The 14,745-nt window shown below is 46.5% G+C and overlaps 1 protein-coding gene across 6 annotated transcripts in view; it reads left to right on the top strand.

Moving 5' to 3' along the window:
* LOC118335548 (histone-lysine N-methyltransferase ASH1L-like) overlaps positions 1-14,276 on the top strand; it is a gene marked incomplete at its 5' end in the record, with an annotated part of 15,578 nt that extends 1,302 nt beyond the window's left edge. The window contains 13 exon segments of one of the 6 annotated variants that reach the window (XM_035671880.1): positions 2,024-2,904; positions 3,823-7,987; positions 9,494-9,842; positions 10,024-10,197; positions 10,285-10,379; positions 10,461-10,534; positions 10,672-10,717; positions 10,825-10,865; positions 10,972-11,042; positions 11,142-11,317; positions 11,853-11,944; positions 12,068-12,210; positions 12,296-14,276. In XM_035671880.1, coding sequence (XP_035527773.1) covers positions 2,239-2,904; positions 3,823-7,987; positions 9,494-9,842; positions 10,024-10,197; positions 10,285-10,379; positions 10,461-10,534; positions 10,672-10,717; positions 10,825-10,865; positions 10,972-11,042; positions 11,142-11,317; positions 11,853-11,944; positions 12,068-12,196 — 6,078 coding nt within the window. In that variant the 3' untranslated portion in view covers positions 12,197-12,210; positions 12,296-14,276. 6 annotated transcript variants of the gene reach the window in all.
* Positions 14,277-14,745: the final 469 nt, after the last annotated feature.

Raw genomic sequence — 14,745 nt, 5'->3', positions numbered from 1 at the left:
AACCCCCCCCCCCCCCTGTACATGAGGAGTGAAGGCTGCGCCGTGCACTGTTGAGGCTTCATGGTTCAATATTTAGAGATGCCATCACAGCAGCCCTAATTTCCAGCTGCTCTGGACGTGCTCGTGCTGTTGTCAGGCAGACGATAATGGTGTTGTCGTTATTGATGATAACACCGTCATGGGATGGTGATGATCGCTGGAAATATGGTGGGCCATTATCATGATTTAATCGTCGCCTCAGCGCTGCGAGGAACCACACTGACTACAGTGTCAAGTCCACTCATCATGCTGTCACTGGAAATAGCTTCTGGTCTAATGTTAGAATAATTTTGAGTTATGCTCGAGAGGTATAGCTCTGGAGAGTATAAGGAGCTATTAGTATGCACTTTGACTGATGTTGAATGGGCCTGCCCTTTTAAGTTTGAAAACCTGCCACTCTTATTCTCCTCTTGTATTTTGCACAAGATTGAAACATATGACTGGAGCTTCTGCTCACGCCCACGTCCTCTTCAGTTTGCTCTTTTCTTCGGACAGGCCAGACATCTGGAAGACAGGTCAGAATTAAAGTGGCTGCAGCTCTTTAAGAGGACCACTGTCCATCTCTATGCTCATTTTATTTTATTGTAAGGAGGTTTGGCCTTGGAAATCCTTTCCAAAACTGTTACATAACAGCAGTTACTGGAACAGATGTTGATTTGAGCTCAGTATGATTCAAGGAAAGGGTTTGGGAGTGGAGGGACCAAGAGGCAGGAGAGATAGCCCACTGAGCTCTTAAATGAAAACATTATCTGAGATGCTCTTGTAAGTTTAAGGGGGCAGTTCAGTGCGTTGAAAGACAGAAGAGCTATTTCATAAGAGGCTCTCAGGAGAGAGCTGCAAGAATGCTTGGCAGGGTGTGTTTTATTAGAAAATGGATGAGTGTATTCCTTAATGAGAGAGAGAGTATAATGAAGGAAGCATGACAGAAGATGCTGAATCCCTTTCGATACGTTAAAAACTGGGCTGAACACAGTGTGAATGAGAGAGAAAGTTTTTTTCCTGGTGAGGAGAATGTTATTTTAGGGTGTGTTACTTGCTGTAATGTCACATTAAAACTCAATTTACAATGGGGTCAATGAAAAGCTTACTTGACTTAGAGGAAGCAATGGGAGGAGGAGGAATTTGCACTCCTTTCCAAAAATAAGTTTTACCCTTTCCTACGGATTTGTGTTACCACTACTGAAAGGGGAGGAGGGGAATGGTCGGACCGTGAATGGAGGGATTTTGGGTTGGAGAGGAGGAAAAGAACGAAGTGGAGGAGGAAATATGGTTCTGATTAACATGGATACAGTGTATGAGTTGACCATTTTACTGTGTGGTCTGCAGAGAGAGGAAAAAGAGAGAGACAGAGAGAGAGAGAGAGTGGATGGGACTAATAGAGAATGCATGCAAAAGCGTTCTGCCAAACATGAAAAGGGGAGTTTCGGAGAGAAAAGAAAGTACAGCAGAGGGAAGGGTGGGAGGAGAAGTGCTTGTGGGAGTAGTGGCGAACAGAAGGCGCAAAGACAGTGGGGAGAGGAGGGGAGGAGACTGGATCAAGTGTTTGAATTAGTCAGGAGCTGATTGATTGATATATTGATTTAGGGAGAGGAGTCAGAGAACATAAGTAAAAGCGTCGACGTTTAGGGAGCGTTTGCTGCCTTTCAGGGTTGCCGTTATTTACAGATTGTTAGAGAAAACTCACTGAGGCTGTTTTTGAAAAATGTGAGTAGGTCTTGCTTCCAGTTAATGCCGACATTCTGGGAATCGGCGGCGTTGATTGGCCCCCTGGGTTTTCTGTATGATGAGATCATCTCTGTGGACACAGACTTTAGCACCTCTCTACAGCTGCTAGCAGGAAGGGGACTTTCCCCTCAATTCCTGTACTGCAGCTACTCAGCATCTGAGCTCACTGAAATGACTAATCACTGTCCTCTATCTTTCTGTCTGGGTCTGTCTGTCCTTTCTTTCCCTCTGTCTCTGCCTCAAACTTATTCAATCTCAGTTCAAGCCTAAAGGACGAGAGAGAGAGAGACCTTCCTTTGCTGGATGAAGGAGCCCAGCTGTACTTGGACTGTTACAGGATATTGTTTTGGAAATCTCTTCACCTACATCTGCATTCTGCTCTTTGCCACTGACCCCTCCAACCCCACAAGGGTAATTTAAAAGTGTTATACTGGGAATCCCACAGCATCCTACTTCTCCCCCCTGACTTCTCTGATGGACCAGAGAGTGAAGGGGGGAACCCCTCCGACCACAAACTCCACTCTGGACCCCACCTCCGCACCTGAAGACTCTGAACAGGACCAAGTGGCAGAGAAAAAGAGGAGATGTGAGGGGGAAAAAGAGGAGGAGAAAAGAGGAGCAGGGAGAAAGAGAGAAGGAGACAAGGGGGCAGTTCTGGAGTTGCTCATCGAGGGGCGCTGTGGAAGCGCAGGGCAGCAGCAGCTTCAGATCTCTGGCAGAGAGACCAGCTGCCCTGAGGGGAATGTGCGACTCCGGATTGGACTACAGGCCAAACGTACCAAGAAACCGCCCAAGATCTTGGAGAGCTACGTATGCAAGCCCACCATCAGGACCTATCAGAGGCAAGGCAGGGGGGCACTGCTAAGGGGGGATGGAGAAGGCGGAGTGGGCCAGCAGAGCAAAACCAGCTCTAGTCCAGACGAGGCAACAAGAGAGCAACGCTCAGGCTTGGATGCTGTCCAGACCACATCCAAACAAACTGCATCTGCTGCTTCGCCATCACTTGCATCATCATCATTATCATCGCCGTCATCATCTTCGTCATCGCAACCACTGTCGTTGTCATCAACAGTTACTACAACTTCCACCACAGCCTCAGTCCCTGCCATAACCAGCCAAGGGACCAAGTCTGCCAAACAGGTAAGTCAAGGAGGAATTTACCTCACACACACACACACACACACACACAGATTCCCTGTCAGCTGCCAATATTAAACCTGCTGTTAGTGTAAGTTAGCTTGAAATGGAAAACAAACAAACTGAGGGCTACAGTGATTGAAGGTATCACACATTATTAATGACATATACTGTGTGTGCTTTGGTTTTTGCAGTTAACCACCAGCCTTATATGGTGCAAAATCACCCAGGTTTGTGCTCAGTTGTAATAAGGTCAAATGAGCTATTGTCTCAATACTGAAACCTAAGCAGCCCATTTAAATAAACAGGCCTATAAATAGGACAACAGCACGGCAACCACTTGGAGCTATTACAGACATTGGTCCATCAGTCCCTATGACAATCACCCAAGGGGAAGCTTATTGCTTTAGCTGCACAAACGCCACTCAAGCTGCAGCATACCAAAATTACAGGACAAGTACGAAATGTCAAGCCTTCTCATCTGTATTAGTGGCAATTTATAGCTACCAATAGCACAGCTTTCTCTCTCTCTTTCTGTCTCTGCCCAGCTCTCTATATCTGTCCCTCTCTTCTATTTTTACATCCCCTCTTTTCTCTACCTGCTCTCATTTATCTTTCACTCCCCCTCTGTCCCTGTCCCACTCCTTTCCTCTCTGTTTCTCTGCCTTTGTATTTCTCCTTTCTGTGTCAACCCCATTCCTGTTTCCATCACCTCACTCTCTCCTTCTCCTCTAGTATGCCCTCTTTTCTCTGCCTGATTGAGTCATTTTGTCCTCACTCTCTCTTTTAATGGACGGACAAAAACAAAAGTATTTTGGTTATTGTCTCTTCCCCATTGTCCTTCACTGTTGTCAACAGCAAACTAATGGATGTCACAGCTGTTGTTGTCTATGACAGAGATTCTGTGTTTGCATTCCCCAGGTTCCTATCAAACTGGCCGATAAGACAGAGGTGGATTCAAATGGCTCATCCGAGAGAGTGAAGAAAGAGAAGCTCCCTAGTGTCAATGGCCAGCCTGTCCCTGCAGGACACAAACCCAGCTCGCCCACAACAGACCAGACAGCTTCAACTACCCCCTCCAACCCGGGCATCCAAGCTCTGTCTGCATCGGAAACCAGGAATGAAGGAAAGACCTCCAAGAAACATAATGGTTTGGTACAGACAACAAAACAGAAGGGAATATCGAATGGGAAAGGCACTGCTGACATCCTTGGCACTTCCTCGACGAAAATCAAAGTTGGAAAACACAGCAGTTCCTCCTCTGTTTCTTCCGTGGACTCGTTGACAAGACCTCCACTTTCCACCAGCTCCCAAAAAGAACTTAGCCTGTCTAGTAAGAGTAGGCCAGACTCTCCTTCCTCTCCTTCAGGCACCCCTAAACCCCAGTCCTCCCCTACTGTGGATCTCTCCTCTGCCCAATCCCAAGACCAGGATCCCTCTCTACAACCTCCACTAGAGAAAAAAAGAGAAAAAGAAAGGAAAGCAAAGAAAGAGAAACGAAAAGACAAAAAATCTAAACGAGATAGATTGGAGACTGAAAGAGCAAAAAGTGAGAACAGAAAGGAGGAAGGCAAGAAGAAGAAAAAGGAGAAAGGAAAGGATGGAAAATCAAGGCACGGTAAAGAAAAGGATGAAAGACATAAGACTGACGATACGTGGAGGGATGAACTAAAGACTGAAAGAGCAAAGGCTGAGAAGAAGAGGGATAAGCTGAGCCCGGACAGACAAAGAACAGAGGATAATAATGCAAAATGTGGTGAAACGGTCGATAGTGGAAAACTAGATAAAACCTGTAAAGTTGTGAATCCAGGCAGACCAGATGAGATAGACAAGACAGATGACGGTTGCAAGCCCGTTAAACAAGCTGAGCCAGCAACAGCAACAGGTGATACCAGTAAATCAAAAGAACAAGACGTCTCAAGACATTCAACTGTGCCTCCAAGCCACCCCTCTTCTTCTGCTCCTCCCTCTCTGCCCACTCCTCCTGCCCGTGCCCCCGTTTCTCCCCCTTCTTTCCCCCAAGAGCAGGACAGCCGACCGCTCAAGAAACGTAAAGCCAGACGGCCCAGCTGGACCAAGCTCGTGCACCGTGCGCAGAGGGCGGAAAATCAGGAAGCCCCTTCAGATTCCCAGCATAATCTCTTACTGAATTTCCCCCAGAACCCCAAGACCTCCCTTCCTGCCAAGGCCACTATTCAGCAGACTGATGAGTCACACCCAGCTTCCTCTAGCTCTTTAACCAGCAGCTCTTCCCCTCTCTCTTCTGCAACCAAACCTCCATCTCCAAAGCAGAGTCACCCCACATCAGACCCAAGCCCCCCTGCTTCCAGATGCCCCATAACCCCTGCCCGAAAAAGGGGCCGCCCTAAATCCCAAAGCTCTAGCTTAGATGAACCTCCCCCAAGACTTTCACCAAATGCTATCCCAACTGAGGTGCCTCTTCTGGGGTGTGACGGAATTCAGAAAGCCCCTGTGCTGGAGCCAAGTCCAATACTGCAGTGTGCAGCTCAGTCTAAATCCAGCCCCAAGAAGCGTGGCCGTCCTCCCAAACGACCCCTCCCCGAGGAGCAGAGTGGAGATGCACTGAATCGCACTGATGATGCAGACAGGAGTAAAGACTTTCATCCTCCTGAAAAGGGGAACAGGCAGCTAAAGATCAGGAGGCTGATTAACGAGATGAAGAAAAGAAAGAAGAGGAGACTTCACAAGGTAATGCTGTCTGGGTATGTAGGAAAGGAGGGAAGGGGAGTCGAGGCAACAGATGGTGAGACCTCTCTGAGAATGTGTAAATCGATAGAGGCTACAACAGTACACACGCTCTCAGCCCTGTCCTCCTCCTTTGGGAGTAAGCTGGGCCCTCAGATCAATGTGAGCAAGAGAGGGACCATCTACATGGGGAAGAGGCGAGGACGCAAGCCCAAAGCCCAAACAGCTCCAACAGTCCAAACCAACACCCAGAACTCCACTCAGTCGTCTCTGTTTACCAACCCCTCTGAAACATCTCTGTTCTCTAACCAACCCCAGCCTCCTCCCTCTCACCCATTTCCATCCCCTTCTCTAACCCACTCCAGTGGGGCCCAGAGCCCTTACAGCGAAGGCAGCCTCACCGAACCAACATCTTCCCTACTCTTCCCTCACCCCTTCTCCCTCCCTTCCCCATCATCTTCCTGTACATCCCCCCGTCCTCCCTCCTCCTCGTCCCTCTCTCCCTTTGTGAAGAAGAGTTGTCCGTGTCAGGGAAGGCATCACTTCCCCTTTCACCAGTCTTCATGTAAGCTCTCCTGTCCCACCCCTCCACTGCATCACACACCTGGCTCTCCCGGCCACCTTAAGGAGGCAACCCCCTCCCCCAGGAGCGAATCACACAGCGAGGAGACACTGCCTAGCGATAGTGGGATTGGGACGGATAACAACAGTGTGTCTGAGCGAGGGGAGATGAGGGGAGTTCGAAGCATGCTCAGGTTGGGTCAGGGGTCAGGAGTGATTCTGGGGGGTCAGAGGCACCCCTCTTCTCTTGTGGACCGTCCCTCTCCTGTCTCTTCACCCTTAACTCACATGCCCAGACACACAAACCCCATCACCAACTCAACTAGTGTGGAGCGGCACAGAGACAGGCACAGGCACAGGCGGAGGGATTACGATTGTTCCTCCTCCTGTACATGCATGTGCCCGTGCCCCTGCCCGGGACACAACAAGTGCACTCATTCAGATTATTACCCTTGCCTTGGGCACAATGCACTGAAGAGACAGAAAAATAAACATAAGAAGAAGCACCAGCAGCTGCACATGCAGGATCCGGAGTTTCTGGCTGAGCTAGAAGATCTGATTGGCCAGTTCAGCGAGGTCCATATCGGACGGCGAGGTTGGGCGAGAACGGGACTGGGACAGGGCTTTGATGGGAGTGGGAATGCTGCTGGAGGAAGGCGCCATCACTCCTCCTCCCATTCCGTCCGCTCCAATATCTTCAGGATCAATCTGAATGGCTTCTACTCTCCTCACCCTTCATCCTACTCTAACACCTCCTTCTCCCCCCAGCCTTTCTACCCCTGCCAGCCTGTGCATTGCAACAGGAAGCCAGACCGCAGGCAATGTGGTTGCCCATCAAAGTTCCAGGAGACCATTGAAAATATGGGCTTTTACAGCAGCTATCCCCCAGCCACAACACTTTACCACCACCTCCCGAGCTCCTACCCGCTTCCCTCTCCGCACCAGTATGCCACCCATCAGCCCCATCATGCCCACTTCCTCCTCAACCCCGCCAGATTCCACAGGCGGAGGAGCAGGTTGCCGAGGGAGGGAGCTTTAGGAGGAGAAGTAGAGGGAGATATAGGAGGAGGCAGTGGAGGAGGCCCACACCTCAGCTCAGGGTTCACATCCAGCCTCTCCTGTGGCTGTGGGAGGAGTGAACATAAACACAAACATAAGCACCGTCACCGGCACTGCGAGCGAGATATGGATGACGAGGAGGAGTTACACGAGGATGAGGAGGAAGATGGAATGGAGAGAGAGGGGTTGGCCAGTTCAAAGCCAAGGTCAGGGTTTATTTTGGGGCAAGGAGAAGGAGGAAGGAAAGGAGCAAGAGGAATGGGGAGTATGTTGTCCAAAGAATCGCCTTGGTTATGTGAGAACGGAAATGACTCCTTCTCCTCTGCTGCTGCTGCCACATCGTCATCATCCTCAGCAGAGAGGTACAAACACACATCTCTCACCTCACTGGGGTTGGGTTCCTCTCACCTGTCCTTGTTTGGAGGAGGCTGGGGAGGCCTGGGTCAGAGCTGGACAAAATTCGGGGGACTGGGAGGGACAGGATTTGGAAACTCAAACCCCAGCTGGAGAGGCTTCACTGGGGAGCAACATACAGGCCAGCTGATTGCATCAGACGGAGAGGACGACGACGGCGAGGACGCTCAAGAGTCACACCTGTACAGGGCGTCCCCGTCCCCAACACACACCAACCTGTTCGCATCTGCTGCCATGGCAACAGGGGGGAGGGGTCTGAGGAGCAGATTGGCCGGTAGGAATCCAGGAAGTGGAGACAGGTCATGGAGGAGAGATGAGCCAGCGTGGACAGAGAGGAGAGAAGCAGGTGAGGATGCATGAATAATTTGATCAATAAATGTGTGAATTAATAGAGTACTTACATGCATCTGTTTGATGGCTCAGTGTGAGTTTATGTTAACATTAGTCCTAAAGGTGGTGCGAATACTTGCTCATACTGCAATGTTACTATCTCTCTGGCTGGAAACTGTCTGTGCTGATAAACGTTACAAAAATCCTGCTTCTTGAGTTTTGTGAATGCACAGTTGTATTCTGTTATTATTTTATTGGCAAAAACAATGAAAACATAGAATACTGGAAGTCATTTAGAGAATATCTTCGTGCTTGTCATTGAAATACATCTATAGTGCCCAAATCATGACAGCTAGCTGAGTAAATAGGTTTCATGCCAAGAGGCTCTTTTCACTTGCACAGTGTGACAGATTTTTGTATTTGCACAATGTGGAGATGAGACTGTGGCACCAATAGTTTGCCCAATATAGTGACAGCATTACTTTTTCTCAGGTGTTGTTGAGCCACACATCAAAGCCTGGAGGGTGTTTGAGAGGAAATCAGACTCCGTTCTTTTTATAGCCAATTTCAGACTCCCTCTGCTGTTCAGGGGACGTGCCGAACACCCACCCACACACATACACACACACACACACACACACACAAATGCAACCACTCTGTTGGAATTTTTAAAAAGTGTTATAGCAGGAGGGCAGCATCTTGATGGGAATCTTCCAAAAAATCTTTGAAATCTTCCCGGTCTACAGCGAACCACACGCTTGCGTTGCAGGCTGGGGCTACCCAGTGAACACAGTCATTAGTTAACCACCAGATTGGCTATTTAAAGCATGGCCTATCCCTCACTGCTGGCCAGCAGGGCCTATTTGACTTGGAAAAATCCAATAAGGAAAGAGTGGTCAGTCTTGTTGGGGACTGTGGAAAATGGAACAAAAAGATAGATGACCTCAGGAGTGATTGATGAAGGAATAGCAAGGAGGTCAGAATCGGGGCATAGAGAGCTCGTGAGGGGAAAATGTTGTTTTTGAGAGAGGTGGAATACATTTGACATCAGTTCATCCTCTAACTAAACACACATGTGTTTTGAAGTACAGCACGCTAGCATGGGCACACTCACACACACTTTTTTTTCTCTTTCTTTGTCTGCTCAGCCTTTTAAGATTGTGTTCCACATTATGAGTGCAACACAAGAGTGTATACGTGTGCATGCTCATATTAAAAAGCATGCCGTCTGCACAGCATTTGTGTCCATTCTTGTGGTTTTTCGCTGTGTGTGTGTGTGTACATAAATCAATTCTTAATGCATTTCCCAGAAGTGATCTGGTCAGAGGAAATGTTGTGACTCACCTAATCTGTGGCCCCGCATGACTCAGCCTAGACTGGCCTCACCTCACACCTCCTGCTGGCTCAATCACTGATCCACATCTGTCTCATTTCCTCTCTGCCACTTACACACCCGCCCTTCCCTCCTGCCTCCTTCTGCCTCAACCCCCCTCCCCTCCCCTTTCTATTTCAATGACTGCAGGTTTACAAGGTGACTCGAGAAGCCGGGGGCAGCAGAAAAGTGTGCCAGCACCAGACAGTGTGGCAGGGAAACACAAAAGAAGGCCAGGACGGCCCAGAAAGTACCCACTGCCCTCCACTGTATCCTCCCCCACACACTCATCTGCAGCTCCCTCCATGTCATCACCCGACCTCTTGCCAGGACACAGCCACAACAGAGATGGGAGAGAAGTGGGAGGGAGAAAAGACGAAATTGTGCCAGAGAGAGATAGAGGAGGCGACACGGTGCAGCAGGTGACAGAGCTGGAGCTGCAGGCCAAGAGGAAGAGAGGACGGAAGAGAAAACATGGTGACTCCCCTTGTCATCAGAGGTAAACAATCACAACTGTACTATAAAGTACCTGAGCTGGTTGACTTGAAAATTCAATACAACCACTCACTACTGCTATATTAACCCATCGTTTTCAGCACTGTGTGCTAAACCAGTGCCTTTTCTCTCTTTCTCTTTTTCCTCTCTATCGTTCTATCTCTCTCTTCATGCTTTCCTTTTAGTGTCGCTGAGGATAAATCTGAGTGTGACACCCCCCCTGAATGTTTTAGCCAATCAGATGTGGACCAGGCTCCATCCCAACCAGTAACCATCCAAAGAGAGGAGAGAGCAGATGGTCCTCCCAGGAAGAAGTTTCTGAGGGCAGGTCTTTACTCTGATGATTACAAAACTACAGAGTGAGTTTGAATTCATAAACAAACTATTATAACATTGTTTCTGTTATCGGGTCTTTTTTTTATGTTTTTAATGTGTCTCTTTCGTAGTCCGCCCTCCCAAACCCATCAGCTGTGCAGAGAGAGTATGGAATACACACCAGAGGAGCATGAATACAGCCTTTTACCTGCTCCCATACATGTTGGTGAGTATCTAAAAAAGTGCAAATGTTGCTATACTTTGTTATAGCTGTGATAGCTCATCCAAACTCCCTTTCTACCCCCAGGGAAGTACCTTAGGCTGAAGCGGATTCATTTCCAATTACCTTATGATGTTATGTGGCTGTGGCAGCACAATCAGGTACAGTAGAACCCCAAAACACAGAATCTGGAAGTTAGAAGGTCGAACCTTAGCGTCTTTGCAGATAAAAGAGTGTTACAAGGAGATTTGTGGAGCCTCATGAATATGGATATAATTCTCATGTTGTGTTGCTGCAGCTTCAAAGGCAGCCTGCTGTCCCCCTAAAGAGAAAGCGGCGTTACTGTGAGTTGCCAGCATCGGATGTGTTATCTTCAGGTTTAGTTGATGGATCAAATCAATACTCTTATACGGTATCTTACTCACTTTCGCTCTCTTTTGGTTTCACTCAGGCCGGCTGAAGGAGAGGGCTGCATCCTCTCACCAGATAGCGGTGAGTTTATGTGACTAGAGGTCAATTCATTCCACTTAAGAATGTAGTTTACATAACTGGTAAAACGTGCATGTGTCCCTCCATTTTATTTTATTTTATTTCACAGGAGGAGAGCTCCAGTGACATTACCAGCCTATTTCCTCACCTCGACATGGAACCTTTGACCAGCAGTGAGAGGTATGGAAAGAACACAGCAATTCACGTTTCAGAATAAACTACTGATGCACTGATGTCAGCACAGAATGGCTTATGTTTCTCTCTGTGTGCCCGGGCCAGGAGCTTTGTGGTGAAACACCACGTGTTCCTTGTGAGGAACTGGGAGCTTGTGAGAGACAGACAGATCCAACTGAGGATAGAGAGGGCGGGAGAGAGAGACACAGAGGGAGAGGAGAGGGACTCACAACGTCTGTCCTGTGATGGAGCCAATGGGGACGACAGCCACATCAAGTCAGGTCCATGAAGCAAGTGTGTGTGTTAGTTTTTGTTTCTGTAGGTGTTTGTGTATGCATACGTGTACGTGGTTGAAGTCTATACATGTTCATTTTTTCTGTACATCTGTATAGATTTCTTCTGGTGTCCTGTGTTGTGTCTTTTACTTTATGTGTGCATGTATTTGTGCGTGTGTGTGTGTGCTCCGCTTACAGCCGTTGTCCTCATATTTGGCTTGTCTCTCCATATCATACTCAGCAGCACAAACTAAGTGGTTTTCCAACCACAGAATTTCTGCCTGCAGAAATGTTTCTCCATTTCTGTCATCCACTGTTGGTGTCCAAGAACCCAGTAGGCATCAACTTTCCCCATTAGCAGTGAAACCACACAATTTCCATCAAAGACTTCCTGACTGATGGCAAATAGTAATGAAGGGGAAAAAAGACAGTCAGTCTCATAAATACAGATATATCTGTAAAATAAATTATATGCTGTTTTCACTCCCTACTGCAACGCTTTTACTAACATACAGAATGCTGTTTGACCTCTGACCTTCAGATCAGCCAGTGGGGGAGGAGGTGACAGTTATCAGCAGTGACCCCCACCATCAGAGTCAAGACACCTCCAGCTTGCTCACTGCCAGCCCCTGTGTGAGTGAACACATGCACCCACGGAAAAAAAGAAAGAAAGAAAAACAATATTTTTCTTTTAAGAATTTCCACAAGGATAAAAATCTGCTTTTGCAATTAATTGTGCATACTTGTTCACCACAGCCCACTAAAACCCAGAACAGAAATGAGGAGGAGGGAGAAGAAGAAAAACGAGGGGAAGAAGAGGTCTGCAGCAGAGAACAGAGGAGGAAACGGCTGAATGATTTACTTTTGACCCTGCAGCATTCATAAGCTAACAGAGAGAGGTGAGTAGAGCATCAGATACAGAAGCAGGAGGGACTCGGAGAGGTATACACATGGTTTTGTTGATAGTATCTTGCCTTTATGTAGGTGGGACCACTCTGAGAAAGGGACCAGGCCCACCACTGGACAGATGGAAAGGGATTGATGTCATAACACTGCTATTACCAGTAGTAGTGCCACAGAGAACAAGGGAGAAAGGGAGAAGAGAGCAGGAGAATTATTGCGGCTGAAAATGCAAGAAAGACATCTCACACACTGACAGATGAGTGTGTTGAACTTAGCGCTCTGAAGGGCATCACACCGAGGATGAAACCATGGCAACACATCTTTTGTCCAAGCGTCGAGGGATGAGAGAAACGGAGATAGACTGTCCCGGATGAAAGACAGAAACAGACCAGCTGAAATGAATTTGCACTAGTGCTGGATGAACAAGCACACTAAAGACTGTATGTATGCTGAGTGGACACACTATAAACAGACATACACTTTGATTGCTCTTACTTCGGCACCTTAAGCAAACTGGGAAAGACAGATGTCGTTCGGAGACTGAAAGTGGACATATACGGTACTCAGCATTTCGGCTCTGAGGATTCCAAGAGACGAGGAGTTCACAAACTGCCCGAGGGAATAAAAATGTAGCCTGGGCCCTAACTAGGTCAAAATTGAACCCTCATTTAATCGTTAAGCTTTCAAAGTCACATTGCACCTTTGGGAAATGACACGAGTAGAAGTGAACCAGTTAAAGGCTGTCGAGACAGTGTTAGGGGTTTTTCTTCACTTTACCAAGACAGTGTCTGCTATGTACCAGTGAATAGGCAGGGGAGGGGGGTGGGCTTAGTGATAGGAATTTTGGCATCAATGCAAGAGAATTTCTAATGAGGTTTTAAGAAAGAAGTTATTTTTGAAAAAAAAAAGAAAGACAGCCTTGAGTACTGTCTGCTTAAGAAATGGACAAAATATATTCATGATAGGAATGTTTATTGTTGACTATTTTCAGTATTGCTTCCTGGGGAAGGGAGGGAGAAGGGTAAAAAGTGTTTTGTTTACTTCAGACTGCCTTTCAGAATGTTTCGCTCTTTGCTCCAGAGCATTGACAATCAGAATGTCCTCGGGCGGAGAAAGGAGAGAGGAAAGGGAACGAAAACTAGAATTGATTTGCCCCAAATGCTCTGTAAAAGTGCCATGTTGTCTTGTGTACGTACCTAAGCGAACTCATGCAGTCTTTAAAAGCAATATCTCATCCGATAAGGACTATATAAGGACTTCCTTTGTTATGTTTTTTAAGTTGTGAATATTTGAGGATTGAGGTCATTTTTTTCTGTACAGTTGCATAGTAGATTGTTCTCATCTTAGGAGCATTGGGCTAATCTGCTTAGTGGAAGTAACCATAAGCGTTTAGTTTCATGTGAATGTACATAGAGAGAGACCTGTTTTCCTTCTATCAGCAGTAGCGTGTAAAAGTAGTATTATACATGACAATACTATCGGGATTATACATAAAACTTAATAATCAAATCTTTCATTTTACTAACATGTTTTAACAGATTATACAGCTGACCAATATATCAGTAATTTCTCCTTAAAATTGACTATGATTGTATATGATTTTTTGTAGACTTACATAATTTGTCTCTTTTTTTGTTAGCTGAGTGTACGTTGTTTTGTTTTTTTTGTTTTTAATTATTGGTCAGACAATCAGTGACAGTGAATTAGTTCCAGTGTTAAATTTCTGCTCTCTTTCAGTAGTGTGGCTTCTAATAACAAGCCAAGAAAGTGCAATTTCTTTGACTGTTTACATACTGTATGTATATTTTTCCTCTTTCCTTTTTTAACTAAGAGCACTACATTATTGCCAGTGGATGATTAACTTTATAGCAAAGGTACACATAAAGAGTTATTTATCTAGTTTGCATGACATGTAACCTTTGCCTGTTGCCTCTGATAATGTGCATCTGAAAAAAAACATCAAAAACAGTTATAACTCAACGCCATAGAATGTCAGCTCAGACTTTTTGCCTCTATAATCATAATAATAAAAGCATTTTATGTCTACTAGTACTAAACCCTACAGGCTATTGGTGTATCAGTTATAATGCCTTGTCCTGTTACTGCAGTGATTTTAATCAGCTCGAGCTAACAGTGCTATCTAGTGGTGTTAGATTGTATATCTCACGCTGTGTTGTCCTCCATAATGACCCACAATGGAGGACGCTATCAAAGGAACGCGGTTACAAGATGGGGGAGGGCTGCAGCTCACTCTGGAGATTTATTCTCCTTTCTGCCCTTCACCACATCCGAGGGCATCCGGGGATCTTTTCATCCGAGCAAAGAATTGAGAGAATTCCCTGTGAATTTTAAACGGATGAAGTTAGGTATTAAAAGTGTTTTATAGAAGGCTCAATTGTGAGTCTTCACTTCCTTTGCAACGTGACACATGTAGGTAGTTTCCTGTTACATTCAAGATAACAACAAATAACAGGACATGTCATTTATGTTTTCTGAGTGAGATCTCTTCTACATTTATCATACCATGATGC

The sequence above is a fragment of the Morone saxatilis genome, unplaced genomic scaffold (assembly GCF_004916995.1).
Source record: "Morone saxatilis isolate NCDOM2014 unplaced genomic scaffold, NCSU_SB_2.0 Contig24, whole genome shotgun sequence".
NCBI classification, from domain to species: Eukaryota; Metazoa; Chordata; class Actinopteri; family Moronidae; genus Morone; species Morone saxatilis.
This window is presented reverse-complemented; position numbering and strand designations above follow the sequence as displayed.